The sequence below is a fragment of the Lycium barbarum genome, chromosome 2, assembly GCF_019175385.1.
Source record: "Lycium barbarum isolate Lr01 chromosome 2, ASM1917538v2, whole genome shotgun sequence".
NCBI classification, from domain to species: domain Eukaryota; kingdom Viridiplantae; phylum Streptophyta; class Magnoliopsida; order Solanales; family Solanaceae; genus Lycium; species Lycium barbarum.
In genome coordinates this window covers 131,298,243-131,321,253 of record NC_083338.1, presented here as the reverse complement: position 1 = coordinate 131,321,253, position 23,011 = coordinate 131,298,243, and the positions used below count along the sequence as shown (strand labels likewise).

Sequence of the window (23,011 nt, the reverse complement as noted above, 5' to 3'; positions counted from 1 at the left end):
AGATACAAAGACAAACTTTCAATTTAAGGGTCCCATTAAAGTGTCAAGTAGATGTATCTAACTCTTGCAGCCTGCAGGTTCACAAGTGTCAAACCTCATTTATAGCTTGAGCTACCACTTTAAAGAGTGAGGAAAAAAAAAAAAAACTTTCTTTTTGCCAAGGTGCTAATATCACAATAATATCCGAAAGGGAATGACAGATATTACAAATCTATTTTTCAAAATGCAAAAAGGCCCCAAAATATACATAATTCAATAGATTAGTGATGTTATATACTCTGGAATTACAAGCCAAAATGTGTAACAAAAAATGTGATGATATCAAAGCACAGATACAAAATCAAAATCTAACATTGAGCCAAAATGCTGATAAAATGGACCATAATTTTCCAATACAGAGGGGCAAAATAGTAAAAAACAAAGAACCTTCACTTATGAGAAACACCCTAGCTGGTGTTTGACTTTTTTTTTTCCCATCCTAGCTGCTGTTTGACCACCTTTACAAAACATCTGAAATTCCATTTCCGCCCCTCCACATCCTCACCATTGAAGAATTTTGAGGCACAAATTACAAGTTTCTCTTCTATGTTTCCTCTTTACAGGGTAATTAACTAAACGTCAAATAAATTATTGAAAAGGTCTAAAGATGGAGTACCTGGAGATAAAAACAATCTTGGAGAAATGAAATTATTATTGGAAGGGCTAGGCAAAAAACTAGGTTCAAAATAATTCTTGTTACTATGTAACACGGGGCTTAAGTCATAGAAAAACCCTAGTGTATTTGGATCATGAGATGGCGGTGAGAAGAAATTTGGTGGTATAGGTGGAAGAGAAGATGGATTTGGTGATAAAATACCAGGAAAAAATCCACTTCTTTCAATTTCTGTCCCTATTTCTATACCTTCATGTACCATATAATTATTTCCCATGTCACAAATTTGTTGTAATTTTTTCCCTTCCGGTGTCCTTGTTTTCTCTATGGATGCAAACCTAGCAGCTGGAGATATCGCGCCGGCGTTCATATTTTCTTGAAAAGGCAAGAAAGACGAGGACGAGGATGATGACGTGGCATTTGCTGAGGTGGAACACTTGGAATTATGATCCGGTCCTGTGAGTCTTTGTACTAACGTCATGAACTCGCTAGGGTTTGCATGGATTACCTTGGGTGACACGGTATATATAATAACTGGCGGTCGTGGTGGAGCTTGTGGTGGTTGGTAGTGGTGTTGTGACGGCCCTACCGGTGGTTTTCGGATTTTATGAGAATCTTTACGTACTTTTAGTGGGGCCGGTCGGGGTCCTTGTAGCTCTCTTCTTGGTGACTTTCCGGAGTTGTTTTCCGGTTGATCCATTGGAAATATTAGAGAGTCAAAGGTTGGAAGGAAAGAAGGAGATGCAAATTTTGTAGATGGTGAAAAGGAGGAAAAAAGCATTATATTTTTTTGCCAAAAGACAAATGTGAGAAAATATAAGGAGGTCTGACAAGAATATTTAAAGGGAGCAAGTCAATGGAGTACTAAAGCTGATAATAATACAAGAGAAAAGTAAACAAGTTATGTATATTTTATTTTTTATATATAAATACCTGCACATAATTGGTTAGTTGTTTCTTGTTTAAATTAAGTACATAGGAGTTTTAGGGTATAAATAATTTGGTTGTCCGCCGGTTTAGTAGTCATGTTAGACAAGTTTGAACATGTCCAAATAAAGAGAAGAAGGCTGGTGGGAAAGAGTCAATTTTGGTGATGGTTTGATGATTGATTGATGACAATAGAAAAGAAGAAGAAGAGTAGTATTATTAAGTAGCCAAGTGGATGTGGAATGCATTTATATTACTCTATCAACTGGCAAGCAAATATTTAATGAATTTGGATGTATTTCTTGGTTGCAAGTAATTTGTGTTCATCTTTTAACTTCTTGTAGATTAGTATTTTTTATCGCGCTGAAATGAATGGCAAAGTTCTTTTATTTCTGGGGAACACAAGCTGTAACCAACGATTTAGAGCACATTTTTGCTTGCCTCTTCCAGGGTCAAGGCACTGTTAAAAAAAACAGGAATAAGCAACAAATAAATTCTATAGCTAAACAATAAAATCCTTGCTAATTCTATTTAGTGACGGATTATAAAAAAATATTAGCTATGAGCTATTCAATGAAGGATTAGCGGCAAAGTTTCATGACTAACTCCAGTTCTTTTTCGCAGTGAGGGAAATTCATCTAGTACTTGCCTTTTGTCCTTTATATCTCATTTCTTGTTGTTTTCTAAAGCCAAGATAAAAAGATGGTCAGTGAGAAAAAATCGATCGTAATATAATTTGCTTGAGATGAAAGTGTAATTATTGTTATTATTGTTGTAGCAACAAAGATAAGTACTAAATAGGTAAAATTATCCATAGACAGGAAATAGAGGAAGAAAGAGGGAAAATGCTTTTTCTTTCTTGAGCCTTAATTGTTAATCTTTTCAATTGTTAGTTGGATAATTTGGGTCGATCTCTTTGAATAAAAGTAAGTATGTGTTCGCTCATTTTTTTTTTCCTTTTTCATGTTCTCAGGGGAAATTAACTAATTAGTTTCCTTATTTATATTGAAGGCTGTATGCTATTTTAATTTGTTTTCACAATCTCAGTATGTGAAAGGATATAAATTCCACCAATTTGCGGGATAATCACCAAGAGGAGTTAAAACTCCTGTGCATCACAGCAAGGATCCTCAATTCTAGACCTCGCATGTGGATGGTTATTCGAAGGTCAAAATTCCTATTTATATATGCAATAAAAAATATTTAATCGGTGTTAAATTCAGTGAATTCACTATTATTAAGTAGGAATTTGGTTCAAGGGTTTTACTTCGTTGTTCACGAGTTGACTTTTATGATTGACTTTAACCAATGTTGAAATTATGAAATTGGGTTCGAACCCTTGAACCAAATATGCTTTTGGGTAAAAGAATATCTATACAACTACTAGTTCATTTAAAAGATACTTATAGATAACTCTACTTAATAATAGTGATTGATAATCTTAAATAACTACTAAGTAATATGTTATAACAAGTTAAATTATACTACTAGTGTAAAAAACTTAGTACACTAACAATATAATAACTTAGAATTCAAAAGTTTATGACATTCGGCGTTTAAACTAAACTAATAAATTTGTCATATCTCATTTGCATAAGCTTTCCAATTAATCATTGTTAATTACTCCTGTGTAATTTCACCTTAATTTAGCACTTACCATATCAATTAATACAATTTGATATAAATGCTCAATGTGGGTACGTTTTGTTCAATCCTTTACCCCGGTTTGAGTACCAAATCTAGAACAATTGGTTAGTCTTACTTTTAGTAAATTTGAAGTAATACATGCACAAAGAACGAACATCTTCACCTTCAGTTTAGCAGATATAGTTTTGTCCTTCCAAACCTTTTATCTTATTTCTTTTGAGTAATTAAACTCTACCACCGAAGGTTTTGGTGGGCGGTACTTATCCCTCAATTATTTAAAGATATCTGGATCTAGTTTTGTGAATGGAGTTGTCTTTGATAGAAAACGCTTTATCTCTTAAAGTGGAACTTAACAACTCAATTTTGAATTAGTCGAGTCCTATAATAAATAGTCGACACCTGACGAAAATCAAGAACAATAAAACTCACATAAGGTTCCGTCAGAACCTAGGAGATAATTTTTGAAAAATGGAATTTTATTGTGTTCGGTATGGAGGAAAATGTTTTCCAAGGAAAATGTTTTCCTACCACTTATTTTCACATGTTCGTTTGGACAGTGGAAAATAAGTGAATTTCTTACTTATTTTCTCATGATTGTTTGGTTGATAGAAAACGTTTTCCGGAAAATACTCATCCAAGCCTCACCAACTCCAACCCAACCCCACCCATACCCCCAACCCCACCTACACCCCACTCCTACCCCCAAACCCCCCTAAAAAAAATCTTTTGATTTTATTTTTTTGTTTTTTGCACCCCCACCCCAACCTCACCAACTCCAACCCAACCCCATACCCCCCACTCCACCCACACCCCACTCCCACCCACCCACCCCTACGCCCCCACCCCCCTTCATTTTTTATTTTTTGCATCCCCACCCCCAACCACTCCCTTAACCCATACACCACCCCTTCCCCCCACACCCTACCTCCCCAACCCCAACCCTAACATTTTTTTTGAAGTTTTTTATTGTCTTTTGCGGGTTTCTACACCCCCTACCCCCAAAAAAATCTTTTCACCACGCCCCCACCCAAAATACCCCATCACCCCTTCCAAAAGTTTTAATTTTTAACCACGCAAACATTCAATTTTTAAAATTGTCAACTTTTTTTCAATTTGTTTTGGGGGGGGGGGGGGGGATAGGGTGCGGGGTGGGGTGGGGGTTGGGGGGTGCAAAAAACCAAAAAAAATGTCAAAACCTTTTTTTCAAAAATATTTTTTTTTTGCGGGCGGGGGGGGGGGGGGGGGGGGTGGGGGAGGGGAGGGGTGACGGGGGTAGAAGTGCGGACGTGGGGGAGGGTAGGAGTGTGGGGTGGGGTGAGGTGCAAAAAAGAAAAGTCAAAACTTTGTTTTTCAAAAAAAATATTTTTTTTGCCAGGGGGTGGGGGAGGGTATGGGGTGAGGGGTAGGGGTGCAGGGGTGGGGGAAGGATAGGGTGCGGGGGGGTGCAAAAGAAAAGTCAACTTTTTTTTTTTCAAAAAAAAAAAATTGTTTTGCCGGGGGGGAGGGTAGGGTACGAGTTTTGTGTGGGAGGGGGGTGCAAAAAATAAAAAATAATGTCAAAACATTTTTTCCAAAAAAAAATATTTTTGGCCCCGGGGGGAGGGGGGTGGGTGGTGGGTGGGGGGTGGCGTGCGTGGGGTTGAAAGTGGTTGGGGTTTGGTGGTTGGAATTGTGTTGGGTGGTGGTAGGGTGGTTGGTGGAATGAACTTGTGAACTTATTTTCCCTACTTTTATTAGGGAAGTCATTTTCTCCAATTTTGAGAAAATGTTTTCTAAAATTTTTGACCAAACGAACATGAGAAAATTGAAGTTTTCCTCCACCGAACACACCCTTAATCTAAATCAAGTGTTTCCTAACATATATATACTATAGCTAGGGTGCATGGTAATGATTTCCACCCAATGGTAACATATTATTGTAAATGTACTCTTAGCAATTAAAAATGAGAAGTTACTTGACTTGATCTGTCGTAGTACAACAACGTTATTTCTCCTTTAAATTTTCCATGGTTTGGTTTGTAGTCATTATCTTTGTAATTAATTATTTATTATTTGATCCATCATCCTCCGTATCGGATTTGTACCTCTCATTGTATACCAGAAATTTTATAGTCTTTACGTACTCTCCTTGTCTCTTAGCAAGAAGATTGTTAAAATGGTTTCTAGAACCACATGCTGCTATTTTTCTGTTAGTGAAGTGTATGGGTGATTTTATTAGAGTATTCAATCCTAACATTTTTACGTAATTGGCGGAATAATCCAAAGTTTATAAATTTCTTTTAAAATCCTTACACAATTAATGAGAGACAAGTATATGCCCTAACGTTCTCCAATGTTTGTGACCGAGCCAGTTGTATTTTAATTTATACCTGAGTTTTTGAAAATCTTAAAGAAAAAACTTGCTTTAATTTGACAAAAGCAATAGCGTATTGAACTTTCTATTAACCAAATTAATCAAGATCTAGGATAGAAACTATCTAAAATTGACACATTCTCAAGTTAAATTTTGATTCTTCTAGATCGGTATTTATTATTATTACTCCTAATTAGTCATAACTAATAACCACCATGTGGTTGATCAACCATTCAAAGTTTTCTTCGTCCAGGTTGTTGCGTTGGCTCCTTCAACAGATGCCAAGTCCTCTAATTTAAACAATTCCATAATGACATGTCATATATTGCATTTGAACTAATAGATATCAATTTCTTAACTTAATACTTCGAAAATATGTTGTCATTGATTACGACATAAACTATTTTACGGCAACTAAATTAATACATTTTCTCCTTTTCTTTCCCCAACTAGATGGCCTAAGCCCGTGCTGCGCACGGGCCCAACATTTTAGATTATATTGCATCTATGTGTATGTAGTGTGTATATATATATATATATATATATATATATATATATATATATATATATAGAGAGAGAGAGAGAGAGAGAGAGAGAGTATATATTATTTTCAAAACACGATTAATATAACATTGTAGTTTGTGCTCTGTATCTAAAATTTTATTATATTAATGTTTGCTACGAATAAAAAATCGGCAAATTTATTAATATTTTTTAAAAGAGAAGACTTGTTTAAAAGGAAACTATTTTCCTCTCTTTGAGATAAAACAATAGCAATATTTAAGCATCAGTTGATACTTTCAATTTTAATTTGATTAATTTAAAAGTGTAAAATACTTATTATTTTTTATCAAATTTTGATTTGGATAATTCTAATTCAAATTATTAAATTAATTTTACATGTTTAAAATGAAACAAAGTAGAAATTGATTTTCTATTTGAACGAAAAAATACTATTTTTTAATTTTTGATAAATATTCTCAGTTTAGCTCATTTTACTTGTCATGTTGTCTTTTGCCTAGTTTTTTTAAGAAAACGTCGATTAGAATTATAATTTGACTAATTTACCTTATTCATTATTTGATCTCCATTTGATATTTTTTTTTTACGACATTAATCTCTTTTTACATTTATTAGAGTAAGAATAAAAATAAAAAAGTAGTTAAATTCTATCTTATTTTAAAATATAAATATTTTAAGTATATTTATTTTAGTAAACATAACAAATAAATGACATGGCGGAATAGCAAATGCAACAGATTTAATATCTAGATTAGATTTCAGGCTAATATAAAAAAAAAAAAAATTGTATGGTTTGACTACTTAACCTTTTGAAGAAAAGCAATTTCATTTGCTCCCACTAATGGATTGATACGCACGTGGCAATGAATCCATCATTATTGACTTAATGAGATACTTTGGAAATTACATGAATATTGTTTGATTTTTTAATATGGAGTGCACTTTTTTTTTTGACATTATTAATTTACACTATTTTTATGCACATATATATATATATATATATATATATATATATATATATATATATATATATACTATGTTCAAAACACAATTAATATAACATTGTAGTTTGTACTCCGTATCTAAAACTTTATTATATTAGTGTTTACTACGAATACAAAGTCTGCACTTTTTTTTTGACATTATTTTTTTTTTAATATGGGGTTCACTTTTTTTTTTTTTTTTATATTGCTTGATTTTGTTAATATGGAGTCCACTTTTTTTTACCGTGAGTTTGAAGATGGTGGGTTCCACTTTTTTTTATTTTATTTTTTATTTTTTTATATTGCTTGATGTTGTTAGTATGAGGTCCACCCTTTATGGGGTGCACTTTTTTTTTTTGGACATTATTAATTTACACTATTTTTATGCATATATATATATACTATGTTCAAAACACGATTAATATAACATTGTAGTTTGTGCTCCGTATCTCAAACTTTATTATATTGGTGTTTGCTACGAATACAAAGTCAGCACTTTTTTTTTAACATTATATTTTTTAATCTGGGGTTCACTTTTTTTTATTATTTTTTATTTTTATATATATTGCTTGATTTTGATAATATAGAGTCCACTTTTTTTTTTTTTTTCTCATGAGTTTGGAGATGGTGAGTTCCACTTTTTTTCCTTTTTTTTTTTATTGCTCGGTGTTATTTAGTATGGGGCCCACCCCTTTTTTTTCCAGGGACAACGAATGACGAAGCATGGGTCTAAACCCATGCTTTATATAGTTTTTTTTTTTTTTTTTTTTATATTGCTTGGCGTTGTTTAGTATGGGGCCCACCCTTTTGGACATTATTAGTTTGCACTATTTTTATGCATAATATATATATATATATATATACTATGTTCAAAACACGATTAATATAACATTGTAGTTTGTGCTCCGTATCTAAAACTTTATTATATTAGTGTTTGCTACGAATATAAAGTCTGCACTTTTTTTTTTAATATGGGATTCACTTCTTTTTTTTTATATATTGCTTGATTTTGTCATTATGGGATACTATGTTCAAAACACGATTAATATAACATTGTAGTTTGTGCTCCGTATTTAAAACTTTATTATATTAGTGTTTGCTACGAATACAAAGTTTGCACTTTTTTTTTGACATTGTTTGTTTTTTTAATATGGGATTCACTTTTGTTTTTTTATATTGCTTGATTTTGTTAATATGGGATCCACTTTTTTTTCCCCGTGAGTTTGGAGACGGTGGGTTCCACTTTTTTTACTTTTTTTTTTAATATTGGTTGGTGTTTAATATGGGACCACACTTTTTTTTTTTTTTTTAATGCTTAACGGCCGACCAAACATGCTTCTATATAGTAGTAAAGTTACTTGCTTAATTATTTTACGAAACAAATACGTTAGTTATAGTGTCAATTTGATAAAACACTGAGTGGATGAAATTTTATACATAGAATATGAACTTTATTAATTACATCTTTTAGTATTGGATACCATTTGCCGGTAAATACCTTAATATGATTATTATTATCATCAAAATATCAAACAGAATCCTAATAGAATACCTTTATTTTTAAAAGTATATAGAGATAAGGGTCAAAAACACACCCTAATTTTTTTTTTATTTTAGTTTCATACCTAAACTATCATAAGGTTGAGAAAATTACCTAAACTATCACTATTTAGTTTGCAAAACACATCTGAACTAAATGTGTGAACTCACTCTCCAAAAGGCAAGTGAAGTTGAAATTTTTTTTAAAAAATTATCCACATGGCATAAGTAATGCTATGGTGGCTCCTACATGCAATGTTTTTTTAATAAAAAAAACTGTTTTTTTTTTTTAAACTGCATTTTTTTAAAAAAAATCAGCATTTTTTTTATAATCTGGATTTAAAAAAAAATAAAAAAAATAATTTTTGTAAAAAAATATCAAAATATTTAGAAAAAAAGAAAAAATGATTTAAAAAATAGAAAAGTTGATTTTTTTTAAATGTGGAAACTAAATAATCAGTTTTCTTATTTTTTTTTAAAATAACTTTTCCATTTTTGAAGCTTTTTTTTTTTTTAATTTCTATTTTTTGATATTTTTTTACAAAAGTTATTATTTTTCAGTTTTTTTTTTTAAAACAAATACGTTTTTTTTTTTTTTTTTTTTTTTAATTTCTATGTAGGTGCCATTGTGACATTATTTATCCATGTGGACAACACTTGGCAACGTTTTTATATAAAATGGAGAGTGTAGATCACATGCCATTCAAGAATAATTTGAGGTGTGTTTTGCAAACTAGATAGTGATAGTTTAGGTAGTTTTCTCAACCTTCTGATAGTTTAGGTATGAAACTAAAAAAAAAAGTGATAATTGAGGTGCGTTTTTTACCCTTATCTCTAGTATATATATATATATATATATATATATATATATATATATATATAAAAAGAGGTCGATTTTCAAGTACTGAAAGCATATCTAGGAACATCTGCTTCCAGATAATTACTTTTTCAAAAAAGTGGGGTTTCAATTAAAACAGTGCAAACAAGATTCTCATTTTGTTAGGGCTAATAGAAAAAGATCAGTTGTATCCAATAATTAAAACGGTTTCTATGATTTTCATTACCACCCTCTTTTTATTCTTGAAAAATTATATATACGTTTCTTAACTATTGGTACATCTCCCTTTTGCCTTTAGATTCCTGGCTCTCCATGCCCATCCGGGCCATCCCTAGTGGAAATATAAAACAACATATATAGTAGAGGTATATATAAAACTACAATGATTGCAATAAAAAGAAAAATCAAGTAGAGAAAAGTAATTAGTGGGTTCACAAAGTCAAAAAGAAAGTACGTAATTTCTAAATACATTATCGCCTTGTATTAAAGTTAAGTGCTAATGACTTTCAAGTCGTTTCCACGAGATTATTTTTTAATTGTTCATTGATTGTTTACGCGAGATTTACTTGGACTAATCCATCATTTTGAGTCTTTTTGACAAACCCCTTTTGTCTTTTGTGGAACTCTTAAAGACGTTACATTAAATAACAATAGACATATATACACGTCAAATTCAGACATATATATTACACGAGAATTGTTATGCTTGTATATAATATTCCGATGACGAAGTGGTAAAAAGGAAAAACAAAATTAATGAATTTCAAACACTATCACAAATGTGATGCTTTTACTCTAGATCTTTTTATGTGGCGCATTTTATATTACAAAAGGATTGCACTGCGGATAACTTTTTATTTATTTTGCAAAAATTTAAGATAAAAAATATTGCTTTTTATTCTTCTTTTATTAAACTCGTTTCGTAATGTTTGGGGTTTAGCTAGAAATCATCACAATTAATTAATATAATGCTTGGTTGTTCCTTTTTGTTTTCCTCATAGATAACATTGTTTGTATAAGTTATCAGGGAATATATATATATATAGAGAGAGAGATTAAAATGCTAAAATGATCAAACCAAACTTATAGTAGTAAGAAACTTTTATTTTGTTTTAAAAGTAAACTTATACTTTAAATTAGACGATTAAAATATCAAACTAAACATTAAGCAAGATATAATTACCACATTACTAGTCATACGTCACTAATCCTCCCATTATGATCCGGGCATTACTAATCTCTGTCTAACTTGTACCTAAAAAAAGGACCCCTATATGTTAGCAGAGAGAGTCTCAAAAAAAAAAGTGAGGAGAAAGACGTATAAAAACAAAGAAAAAGGAAAATGGTCTTGCATAACAAAAAAAAAGGATAGAGGTTTGAACTATGCAATCGAACAATAAATTTGACTTGCAAATCAAAAGAGAAAAAAGAAAAAGAAAGGGAAAAAAAGTCAAAAGAAAGGGCCAAGGGAAGAGCAGCACGAGTTGACCCATCCAAAGATCTTATAAAAGTGAATGATTTGACCAAAATTATTTGGACCAAGCCTTTACACAACACCAGGACTAATATTGCAATTGCCAATTGATATCTTCAACACTGAATGTAGAGTTAAATATTGGGATTAAAAACAGAAGAATTCAGTAGGTCTTCCCTTTTCTAGTCAAGGTCTTTTCAGTTTGAAACTTGTATTATTTTGGTTTCGTATACTTGATCTTACCGCTAAGAGTAATAATTTATATAAAGAAACTAGACCTACTCTCCTCATAAAATATTTAGTTCCTAATTTTTTCTAATCGTGTAAGTTGATGGGCATAATTACTGTAAAATTTCAAGATTAAAGATTAAAAGGTAATTATAGTTGGACTGTATAGACTATAGTTATTGTAAAAGAAAAACGTAAATCGAATTTATGTTTAAAGAAATAGAAGGTGGGGAAAACACTCACATTCTTGAGAGATCTATTTTGTACCAAGACTTTGCCTCTTTTAATGTTATTCAATCTTGGTTGCACATACCCAATTGGGAAATTGGGATGCAGTTTTATTGGAGTTAAATACCACTTTTTTCTGAAAGTGTTAGAACTTACAAATGTTCTTCTTCCTTCTTGGTTTTCTTGCTTTAATTTCTACTACTTCTGTTTGTCGAACTGTACATGTTTAGTGATGACGTATTATGATCTTAGAACTTTTCGGGTCATACACATAGGAGGTTGGCTGAGAGCCTGATTGGATCGGTTTAATAAGCCAAAAGCCATAAGTTAGGAATTTTAACTTATGGCTTTTTACTTAAAAACAAGTGCTTAAAAGCACTTTTTTATTTTATTCAAATACTACAAAGGTTCTTCAAAGCTATTTCCTCCGTCTCATAATAAGTGTCACTTTAGCCAAAAACACACATATTAAGAAACCAATGATGCAATATGAAGTTTACTAAATTATCCCTATATAATAAAAGTAAATTAATTTTTCATCTACTTTTTTCTCTTGATTAGAGCATGCACAAGTGTAATTTTTTTGATATTAGAATCCAACAATACCAAGTTACTATGTGACTTTTCCAATCATCATTTAGATATTACTTTAACTTGTCATTTTTTGTCTAATGGTAGAGTTGGAAAAAACTAGCCAATTTATTTCTTAATTTCCTAAGATGACTCTTATTATGAGATAATTTTTTTTTGTTAAGATGACACTTATTACGAGACAGAGGGAGAAAAAAGCACCTAAAATAAGTCAATCCAATCAGACTCTTAGTTAGTTGTCTTTTTGGCTGTCACCGTCTCACCGAAGTCCAAAAGAGATGATTGTTGCAGGCATATCCAAACTAATCGATGTGTCTTCCAAATATTTAAGCTGAGGTGATATATAAGTTCAAAACTATTCGAAAGTCAATTTGATAGATTTAAGGAATTTAATTAGATTAAATTAATTTAATATTTTAATATTTTAAAATTTACAATTTAGATATTTAAAAACTATTTAAAAATTAATATAAATTGTAATTCTTCTCATACCAACATGATGAAGAAATATATTTTAAAATGTTAGTCAAAGTTTATAAAATTTTGACTCTAGAAAAGTCAAATAGTACAACTATTTGGATACAGAGGAAGTAATAACATTACTCTTTCCTCCAAAATAAATGAATTTTTAGGGTATGACATACCCCTTAAAAAAGTTGATTAAAGATATTAATTAAATAATAATTTATCAATATTATCTTTTTGCTAATTCACAAACTTTTCTCAAAACTAGAGATAATCATTAAAGCTATGAGTAATTTTGGAAAAAATAATAATTAATACATCTTTGAACTTTGAAAGATTCATTCAATTTGGACTATAAAAAAGTACTAGAAATTCATTTATATTAGAACGAGTGGAGTATATATTTTCATTTGAGTTGAAGAGATCACTAACTCTCACTCTCATGCATTTTCTGTCTCCATTAATTTTCGCATGTGCTAATTCATCTTGTCTTTCTCTCCATTCGGCAATTTGTTTGGGAATTACTCCCTCTGTTTCATAATAAGTGGTGTTCTAGATTTTTCATTTTATTTCAAAATAAGTAGTGCTTTAGGATTTCAAGATGAAATTGATCTTATTCTAGGAAAGAGGTAAAATTTAATTAGGGGTAAGTTAGTAAAAACACTCCTAATTTTTTAAGAGTGAGCAATTATAAGCTAAAAACACCATTTATTATGGAACGGAGGGAATATTAGAACTAGATAGATGTGTTGAATGCATATCTTACAGCTAAGCTAGATAGATACGGGTTTTTTTAAACCTTAGACTGAAAAATGTTGCTTGCAGTGTAGCTGTTAGATTTTGACTTACAAAAGCTCAGTTAACGTATTACATTGATTTATCAATACTATCTCCTATGATTTCATGGAATAATCGACTAATATTTCATTTAATTCTTGCAAGCTAGAGGATAAATGTCCAAGCACAACATAATTTTGATGTCTTTCTTTTACATCCATCTATATATCTTCTTCTACTGGGATACTTTCGGATTCAGAGTCATATGTATAACGCTGCAACTAAATTCACAACTAGATAAGCGTGCTTTGTTCAAAAGTCACAAGTGCAAGGAATATATGGATGCTGCTCTTACTCTAACATTTGTTAAATTGATCTACCCAACTATTTTAATATAATTTACACCTTTTCTTTTCAAGAACTGGAATTATCTGTTTCCAGACACCAGATTAACTTTTGTTGTGAAATGGTTAGAAGTATTCTGTTCAACATGATGATGGAAGGGTAGATGAAGATTTCCCAATTTTAAAGCCTAGGAGCAAATTACAGACATCTCATGAAATAAATATTGAAATTTGTAGCCTTCTTCATATACCTTATACCTTTAGTTGTACAGACTGAATGAAATATAAACTGGAGGAAAGTAACTTACTTTGTGTATACTGTTAGAAAATGCACAAAAACTGCAGCAGTCCAAATTCTGTGTAAATCTGTTTTAGCAGTTATTACTTATTTCTATGTTATCATTAATTCTTGAGAGTTGTTTTTTTAAATTTCAGTTGAGATTGTAAACTCTATATATTTGTCTGGAATTTATAATGAAATATGCAGTTTTCTTTCATCATTATCGTTTTTACGGTTTCCCAAAGTTTCATCACACTCATGTTCAACTTGTTTAATACTTAGGCAAGTAAATGGGGCTTTTTAAATAAAGGTGAAAAATAGGTTTTAAAATTGAATTGGGGTAATTCTAGTTTTTTTAATTGAGTAGGGGTAATAAACTTTGGATTAGTGATTAGGGAGTTTTGACTTGTCCCAAAGTTATATTTTTAACACTTTGACCCCAAACTTTGTTTTTTACACTTTGCCCCCAAGTTTTATTTTTAACACTTTGACCCAACCCGTATAAACCCTACAGAGCCAAAAAAAGGCGCCAATTTTTACTTCTTCTTCTTCTTCTTCGTCCGCCATTGTTGCTCAAGAAAGAAAAAAACTTGATCACCCGATTTTGCAATTTTTTGACTGGATTTTGTTGGTGTCGCACTGACAATTACTTCATAAGTGTTTTCCGCTCATGTGGTAAGTACAACAATGCTGTTTTATTTCAATTTTTCATCTGAGTATAAATCTACTGATTTTCCAACAACTTACAGTAGCTGTTGTAGTTGTTGCAATATATAATGTGGTTGTTGTAACTTCTACAACATATTATGAAGTTGTTGTAATTGTTGTATAAATAACCTGCAACAACTGAGTGAGTTTTTGCAACATGTATTCCACTTGTTGCAACAACTCAACGATCTGTTGGAGTCAGCTTCAGTTTTTGTCTGAAACAGAACCCAAAAAACTGAAGCTGCTTCCAACAAATTATTGACTTACTGCAACAAGTTGTCTGCTTGTTGCAACAGGTGTTCCACTTGTTGCAACAACTTAACGATCTGTTGGAGTCAGCTTTAGTTTTTGTCTGAAACAGAACCCAAAAAACTGAAGCTGCTTCCAACAGATTATTGACTTGCTGCAACAAATTGTCTACTTGTTGCAACAGGTGTTCCACTATTTGCAACAACTCAACGATCTATTGGAGTCAACTTCAGTTTTTGTCTGAAACAGAACCCAAAAAACTGAAGCTGCTTCCAACAAATTATTGACTTGCTGCAACAAGTGGAATACCTGTTGCAACAAGCATCCAACTTGTTGTAGCAAGTCAATAATCTGTTAGACATCTTCAATAGTCTGAAACAGAACCCCAAAAACTGAAGCTGCTTCCAACAGATTATTGATTTGCTGCAACAAGTGTACTACTTGTTGTAACAGGTAATACACTTGTTGCAACAACTCACTAATCTGTTGGACATCTTCAACAGTCTGAAACATTAACCCAAAAAAACTGAAGCTGACTCCAACAGATTAGTGACTTGTTGCAACAATTTTATTACCTGTTGCAACAAGTAGTCCACTTGTTCCAACAAGTCAATAATCTGTTGGAACAACTGCTGCAGCTGTTTTATTTTGTTATAGATTGGTATGTACTCTCATGACCAATTTTTTGTTAAACAAAATATCTTCAGGTACCTCGAACACCACTAATGGGGAAATCAATAACAATAGGGGTTGATTGCCATGGTGAATGGATCGAGAAGAACAATCGATATATTTGGCGATGGAAGGGTAGTGACACGTTAGAGACGATAGCGATGACTGTCCAAAGAGATGTTATGTTTGATGATTTTGTGAACCTAATTATCACCTATTGCGAATTAACTTGTGAACTAAAAGATCTTGCCATCACTTACATGCATAGCTCTTTTTAAAATCAGAGGGTCTTGCCATTTAAGATAACTGATCAGGTTCGTTTACATGCTTATTTGAATGATGTAGCTAGGCCCATTTTAAGGGTATACATTGTTGGAAGCCCGGTAGAGAACCACAATTTATCTCAAGACCAACAAGATGTGTTAAATAATGAATTAGATGGGGTGGATGTGGATATCCCAGAAAATGGAAGTGGGGCTGACCCGATTCCTATACCCGAAGTTGCGAGCAATACAGTGGGCACTACACAATCAATACAGTCTAGCCATGTTCAAGATGATGAAACAGGTTTTTATAAAGGAATGTCATTCAAGAACAAGGAAGCACTAGCCACTTTGTTGAAACTTGCTTGCTTGAAGAAAGATTTTAGAATCAAGAAGGTTATTAATTCGCGTACTGTGTATTGCTTCAGATGTGTACATCCGGAGTGCAAGTGGTGGCTGAGGGCTGTGAAGCTTTTAAGTCCTGACAGATTTTGTATCAGAACCTACATAAAGCATCACACATGTGGTTCTGAGCATATTACGAGCCATAATCCACACGCTACTGCGAAAGTCATTGGTGAATACTTCAAATATGAGTTTCCTTACGGTAAAGGCCCATCTACAAAAGATATGAGTCAATCAATCCGTACAGATTTGGGTTGTAAGGTACGTTATTGGAAGGTTTGGAACGGCATGGAGATTGCAAAGGCTTTGACAAGGGGGACACATGAGCACGGGTATGCGGTGCTTGATGCGTACCGTTATATGCTTCGTTATGTAAATCCAGGAAGTAAGACGGCATTGAAGGTTGATGAAAATGAGAAGTTCAAGTACTTTTTTGTAGCCTATAAGGCTTAGATGCTTGGTTTTGTGCAAATGAAAAAAGTCATAGCTGTCGATGGGACATTCTTGAGGAGCAAATACGAAGGAGTGTTGTTGTCAGCATGCGCACAAGATGCGGAGAATCATATTTTTCCAGTGGCATTTTGTGTAGTGGACAAGGAGTGTGATGCTTCGTACAAATATTTTTTTGAACAAATGAGAAGCTATATAGAGGATACCCCTGAGTTGTGCATAATTTCTGATAGACATCCAAGTATCAAAAAGACGGTTTCAATTGTCTTCCCTACATGTCATTATGGTTTTTGCATGAGGCACCTAGGGGAAAATCTGAGAACCACCTTTCACAATGGGGAGGTTGTATCTCAATTTTATAAAGCAGCAAAAGCGTACAATATTGATGTCTTCAATGACCATTTCAATCAAATCAGAGATTTGGTTCCTGGGGCCGCCGAACATCTTGAACGTGCTGGATTCGATAGATGGAGCAGGGCATTCTGCCCCGGAAATAGGTATTTGCACATTTCTGTTTCCAACAAGTAACATATCTGCTGCAACTAATAGGTAACTTGTTGCGGCAGATATTGTACTTGTTGTGATTTTTGACACAACTGAGTCTTAGCCACCTGTTCCAACACTAATATGTTTGTTTTACCAGGTATAATTTTATGACGACAAACGCTGCTGAGTCGGTGAACTCAATGTTCAATGTTGAAAGAGAATTTCCCATTACTGCTCTATTTGATTCCATAAACAAGAGGTTTACTGAGAAATTTCATGAGAGGCGTATGGAGTTCATCGACTCAGCAACCATCTTTGGTCCCTTAAAGGAAAAAAAATCAAAATTTATCAACTTTGGTAATAAGTTATTGGCCCATCAAATTGCCAACTACAAGTTCAGCGTCATCGGCCACGGTTCAGTTGCAACAGTCGATATGCAAAGAAGATCTTGTACTTATAAAGTTTTTGACCTGGACAAAATACCGTGCCCACATGCTATGGCAGCGCTTCGAGTCCTATATGGTGAAGACTTTGGAAGGCGGATTTATGAATACTCATCTCCATATAGGGTGGAGAATTACATAATTGTATACTGTGAGAAAATGAATCCCGTGCCTTCTGAAGAATCTTGAGAAGTTCCTATGGAGATTTTAGAGAGAGAAATACCTCCTCCATATGTTGATCCGAGCAAACCGGGAAGAAGACGGACAAAGAGGAGGCGTGGAATCGGGGAATTATTTGCAACGAGGAAAAACAAACGCTCCATATGCAAAACAGCTGGCAATAAAAAAACTACATGCCCAAATAAAATTGTTCCATAGTTGTTAAATTTGCAATGTCTAAATTTGCAATGTCTTGTAATAATAATTACTTTTGCTTGTGTTTGTGAAATTGGATTTTATGACATTTTTATGTTGTTTCTGTTAGCGAAATTGGTTTAAATGATATGTTGATCTTGCTCAAATCACTAATGTATGTTCTGTGGTTTTGCAATTTCTGAACAGTTTCCACCAAGTAAAAATTTTGTTGCAACAACTGTGTGACTTGTTGGGATTTTCCCAACCAGTAATCAGACTTGTTGCAGCAACTAACTTAACTTGGTTTTCCAACAAGTGACATGACTTGTTATAGTAAGTTATTTGGTGTTTTAAGTTTTTACAACAAATGGAATGAGTTGTTGCAGAAACTCCTTAACTTGTTGTGTTTTATCCAACAAGTGATATGACTTGTTCAACAACTATGTTACCTACTGCAACAGATTATGCAATTGCTACAACAGATTATGCACTTGGTGCAACAGGTTATGCAATTGCTGCAGTAGGTGATGCAATTGCTGCAGCAACTCATGAAATTGCTGCAACAGATCATGCAATTGCTGCAACAGATCATGCAATTGCTTCAACAACTAGGATATAAGTCATATATGTTTAGTTATTAACAGAGGGAACCAATGATATTTAGTGTTAAAAAAAGGTATTCAATGATATTTAGTGATCAATATATTTATCTACTAACATCCTTAATGGATTAGACTGTAATTTCATTGATTAGATGGGAAATTCTAAGCGTATTCTTCCCAAATCGAGCGATCGTTGGAGTAATTTGATGAGAACTACTTGATTCGCCCATATTTAGATGTAAACAAAGAAAACCAATTATATTTATTGTTTACTATATGTTGCTAACCAATTTCATGGTATTCTGAGTCAGGACATATAATCAACTAAGCGTATACTTCCCCAATCGAGCGATCGTTGAAGTAATTTGATGAGAACTACTTGATTCACCCATATTTAGATGTAAATAAGGAAAACCAATGATATTTATTGTTTACTATATGTAAGTTGTTTAAACAGGTTACTCATCCGTTGCAACAGATAATGCACTTGTTACAACATATTATCAACTTGTTGCAACAACTAACCCATCTGTTGCAATAGATTACAAACTTGTTGCAACAGATGTGTCAGTTGTTGCAATTTCTTCAACAACTGGAATATTTGTTGCAACAATTGACTCATCTGTTGCAACAGATTATCAACTTGTTGCAACTTCTTCAACATTAGTTAGACGTGTCGCAACAACTGACCCATATATTGTAATAACTGAACCATCTATTGCAACCGATTACCCACTTGTTACAACAACTTACGCATCTGTTGCAACAGATTACCAACTTGTTGCAACAACTTACGCATCTGTTGCAACAGATTATCAACTTGTTGCAACTTCTTCAACAGCTGTTAGATTTTGTGACTTGTTTGAAACTATTGAAACTACTGAACATAATGTATTGAACACAACTTAAATACTGAACACCTAATATATACTTAACAAAATGTCTTAGAAAGGTACTGAACACCTAATATATGCTTAAATTACATAATGTCATAAAAAACACCTAATATATACTTAAATTGTTCAACAGGCCACATTTGGGCTCCAAAAAACGCAAAATCAATAAATTGTTTATCAGCCTATCTTACGGCTGCAACACCTTTTCAATGACACCTAATGCTCATCTCCATTGCATCCTCCCTACAGAGCTGTCGCTGATTAGACTTTCGGGTTTTGTCACAGTTGTGCCGATAAGCAAAGCCTCCATAAAAGCAATTGACCACGAACCACATGCCCTACTAGTGACATTGCAGGGGAGATTCTTTAGCTTATTGAATTCCCACGGTTCATTGAGTAACTTTGCAGGAAAGTGTGCGAACATGCCACTCTGTTTCAATAACTTGGGCCACAATTCCATTACCGACTGCATAAAACAAAAGAAATTATCTTCTTCGTAGACAGGAACATTGCAGTCATACACATTTACCACTCCCTCTTCAATCATGAACTCGAGAGTGACAAAATGTGTGATGTTAATATTCATCACTGTTAAAAATCTCTTTGCACCGGCCCACAAGCAGCCATCTGTGTAGGGTCTAACACTCCTACAATAATCGACCATATCATTATCCCACTTGAATTCAGCAAGTCTAACCTTCAGAGGCACGACATTCGTAACTTACTCTCTTTTGTCAATTCTGCATACCTCTTGAGCATGTTGTTGTAAAAGTTGAGGTCCAGGATTATGTCAGTGGAATCATAGTACTCAGGAAAATTGATTTGCCTCATACGCATTACAATCAGGACTTCATCTATATACTAAAGTAAAAGTAGTAAAACAGTTAGTTACTTGCTGCAACAGATTCAATAGATTATCTACTTGTTGCAACAACTAGTTAACTTGCTACAACAGATTCAACAAAATAAAGGAACTGTTGCAACAACTAGTCAACTTGTTGCAACAACATACTGAATTAGATAGATATATACAAGTGTTGAAACTTACCCAATCCTCCCTGTTATACCCTATTTTAACCGGGGTCAAAATAGTTTATAACATTCCGGTAATTCCGGGGTTATTTAAAGTTAGGGGAGTCGCCACCTAATTATTTACGGTGAATTAGGGCACCTAAGGTTAATTAAAGTTATTTTTAAAGTTTACTCCGTTTTAAGTCTACGAAACCAAAAAGATCTGAGTAAGGGTTCAACTAACCTAGAGGGAAGGTATTAGGCATCCTCTAAATTCCATTAATAATGGTTAATCCGATCGGACTTAAGATTAATTAGGCTATATGCTGGTGTAATATGTAAAAATATATAAGCATTTTTAAAATTCTAGTACTGGGAGTAAAATAATTAACCGAAACTAAATTTAAGAGTTTGAAATACTACATACATGGATGATAAAACACGCTAATCAAGTGTGCAATAGTTGTGCAAAAAAATTAGATTTAGGGAAGATATTTGTATATTTCAAAAGAGAGAGAAAAAAAAACTGAAGATGGAAAAGAAACATGGAAAAGAGTGGCCTTCATTAGAGAATAACCTACACATAAAAGAAGATCTTACAGTGCACGTCACAAAGACTCAAGACAGCAATTACAGGTTTATTTTAATTTAAGGGTAGAAGTCCTAGAAGACGACAGAGGCAATTAAATGTATAAATTTCTAAAAAAAAAAAACTTGTTAGATAGGAACACTATAATTTAAGTAATTAACTTGATCGACCAATAATGCATGAAATTTTCCTATTTATAGGATTTTAAGAAAAAGTGTTGATGAGTCGTGAAATTACGCGATATTCGACGCTAATTCCTTAAGCTTTTGTGACTCCTTAAGCACTTTTGTTGTTACTTTTTGTGTTTTTATGTTGTTTTGTAGGAAAAGATGCCCGAAGAGCATAAAAGAGCAAAATGGATCAAAATGGACCAAAATGGAACAAAATAGAGCAAAACAAGCCAAGTAGCTGAAATGAGTGATCGGAAGATACCAAGTGAAAAGAAAGTCAAAAAGAGGTCAAACTGGACATTTTTGCAAAACTGTCAAAACTGGACAGTTTTGCAAAAACGGGACAGATTTGCAAAACTGTCAAAAAGTGGACAGTTTTGCAAAAACGGGCAGAATTGCAAAAACAGAAATATGGGGGCAGATTTTGACATTTTTTGGACTTGGAAAAATTGGGGGGAGCTACAAAAGAGAGGCTAGGGCAAAACATTTTCTATCTTTGGTCATTTTGCAAGTTTTGGAAGCTAGGGTTTTCACCTACACCATTGGAGGAGAAGATTGGAGCACTTTAATGAGATAATTCTTAAACCTTTCTTCAACTCCTTGTTTTGTATTGAATATTTTAGTGTGTAGTATTTCATTTCTAGACTTGAATCTCGTTTATGAAAGTATTCTTGATTAAAGTTTGGTTTGAAACTCTTGTTATGCTTATGTATTGAATGATTCTTATTGCTATAGAAGTGGGTCTTTGTTGATTTAATTAATCTCGTTCTTGAATGTTTCCAAAGGGATTAGCTAACCCTAGGACTCACCCATTTACTTAGATTGAGCTTGGAAAAGGAAATCTAGGTTGGGAAAGATTAATTAACAAGAATTTGGGTCATTAAACTCATCTAATAACTTGAGCTCGGAAGAGGATAGTTACTTGAGGTTAAATTGATTGTGCCTAATATCACACTCTAAGGCTTGGAAAAGCTTAGAGTGAAATTCATTGATTTGGTTGGAAGACTTTCAATGAGATTTTAGAAATCATTATCTATTGACATAAACCCGTTCTTAGTTGTAAAATCGTGAAATACATTGGATCGTTACTTGAATGTAATATCCTATTATCCATGCTTGTGGCCATTGATCATTTTACTCGCTTTCTAGGTAATTTTACATTTCCGCATTAGTTATAATTTTCTCAAAAACCCAAAATATTATTTATCGTTTGGCTTTAGCGTAGTTGGTGAAAGTTCCTTACTTTCTTAATCGCCTAGCATATTGTTCCCTGTGGGATCGACCCCGACTCATAGTTGGGTAAATATATTGCATACGACCGTGTACACTTTCTCTTTGAGGAGTGTATTTGGACGTTATCAAAAATGGCGCCGTTGCCGGGGAACAATTTGGCGTATTTAGGTTAGTTTGGGATTTAAGCTTGCTTGCTTTGGTCAAAATTCGTAAATATTAGCGTAGTTGGTGAAAGTTCCTTACTTTCTTAATCGCCTAGCAAATTGTTCCCTGTGGGATCGACCCCGACTCATAGTTGGGTAAATATATTGCATACGACCGTGTACACTTTCTCTTTGAGGAGTGTATTTGGACGTTATCAAGTGTCACGTGAAAATCATTAGATTCCAGACCATCCCTAAAGGACCCGTTTAGTATTTATTCTAATCAATACATCATGGATGATGTCATGGCTATCTTAAACTGCGCACTTTACCATCGCATTTTAGGTAATTGCCACAACATACATTCGGGCATATGAGAGGCATGTAGACTTATACCAAGAAATAGAAATCACAGAGAGCCACATAATTCATCTAGGAAAAGAGTGATGCAAACTTCAAGCAAAGTCACAAAAGCAAACAGAAAACTAG

At 33.1% G+C, this 23,011-nt stretch overlaps 1 protein-coding gene across 1 annotated transcript; it reads right to left on the bottom strand.

Annotated features, from left to right (window-relative positions):
* Nucleotides 1-244: 244 nt before the first annotated feature.
* On the bottom strand, nt 245-1,728 carry LOC132627282 (protein MKS1-like). Its single transcript, XM_060342533.1, has one exon. The coding sequence runs from the start codon at nt 1,431-1,433 to the stop codon at nt 612-614; it is 822 nt and encodes a 273-aa protein (XP_060198516.1). The 5' UTR covers nt 1,434-1,728; the 3' UTR covers nt 245-611.
* Between the last annotated feature and the right edge of the window lie 21,283 nt (nt 1,729-23,011).

Coding starts and splice junctions, on each gene's coding strand:
- LOC132627282 (XM_060342533.1), bottom strand. CDS start 1,433: ATGCTTTTTTCCTCCTTTTCACCATCTACAAAATTTGCATCTCCTTCT.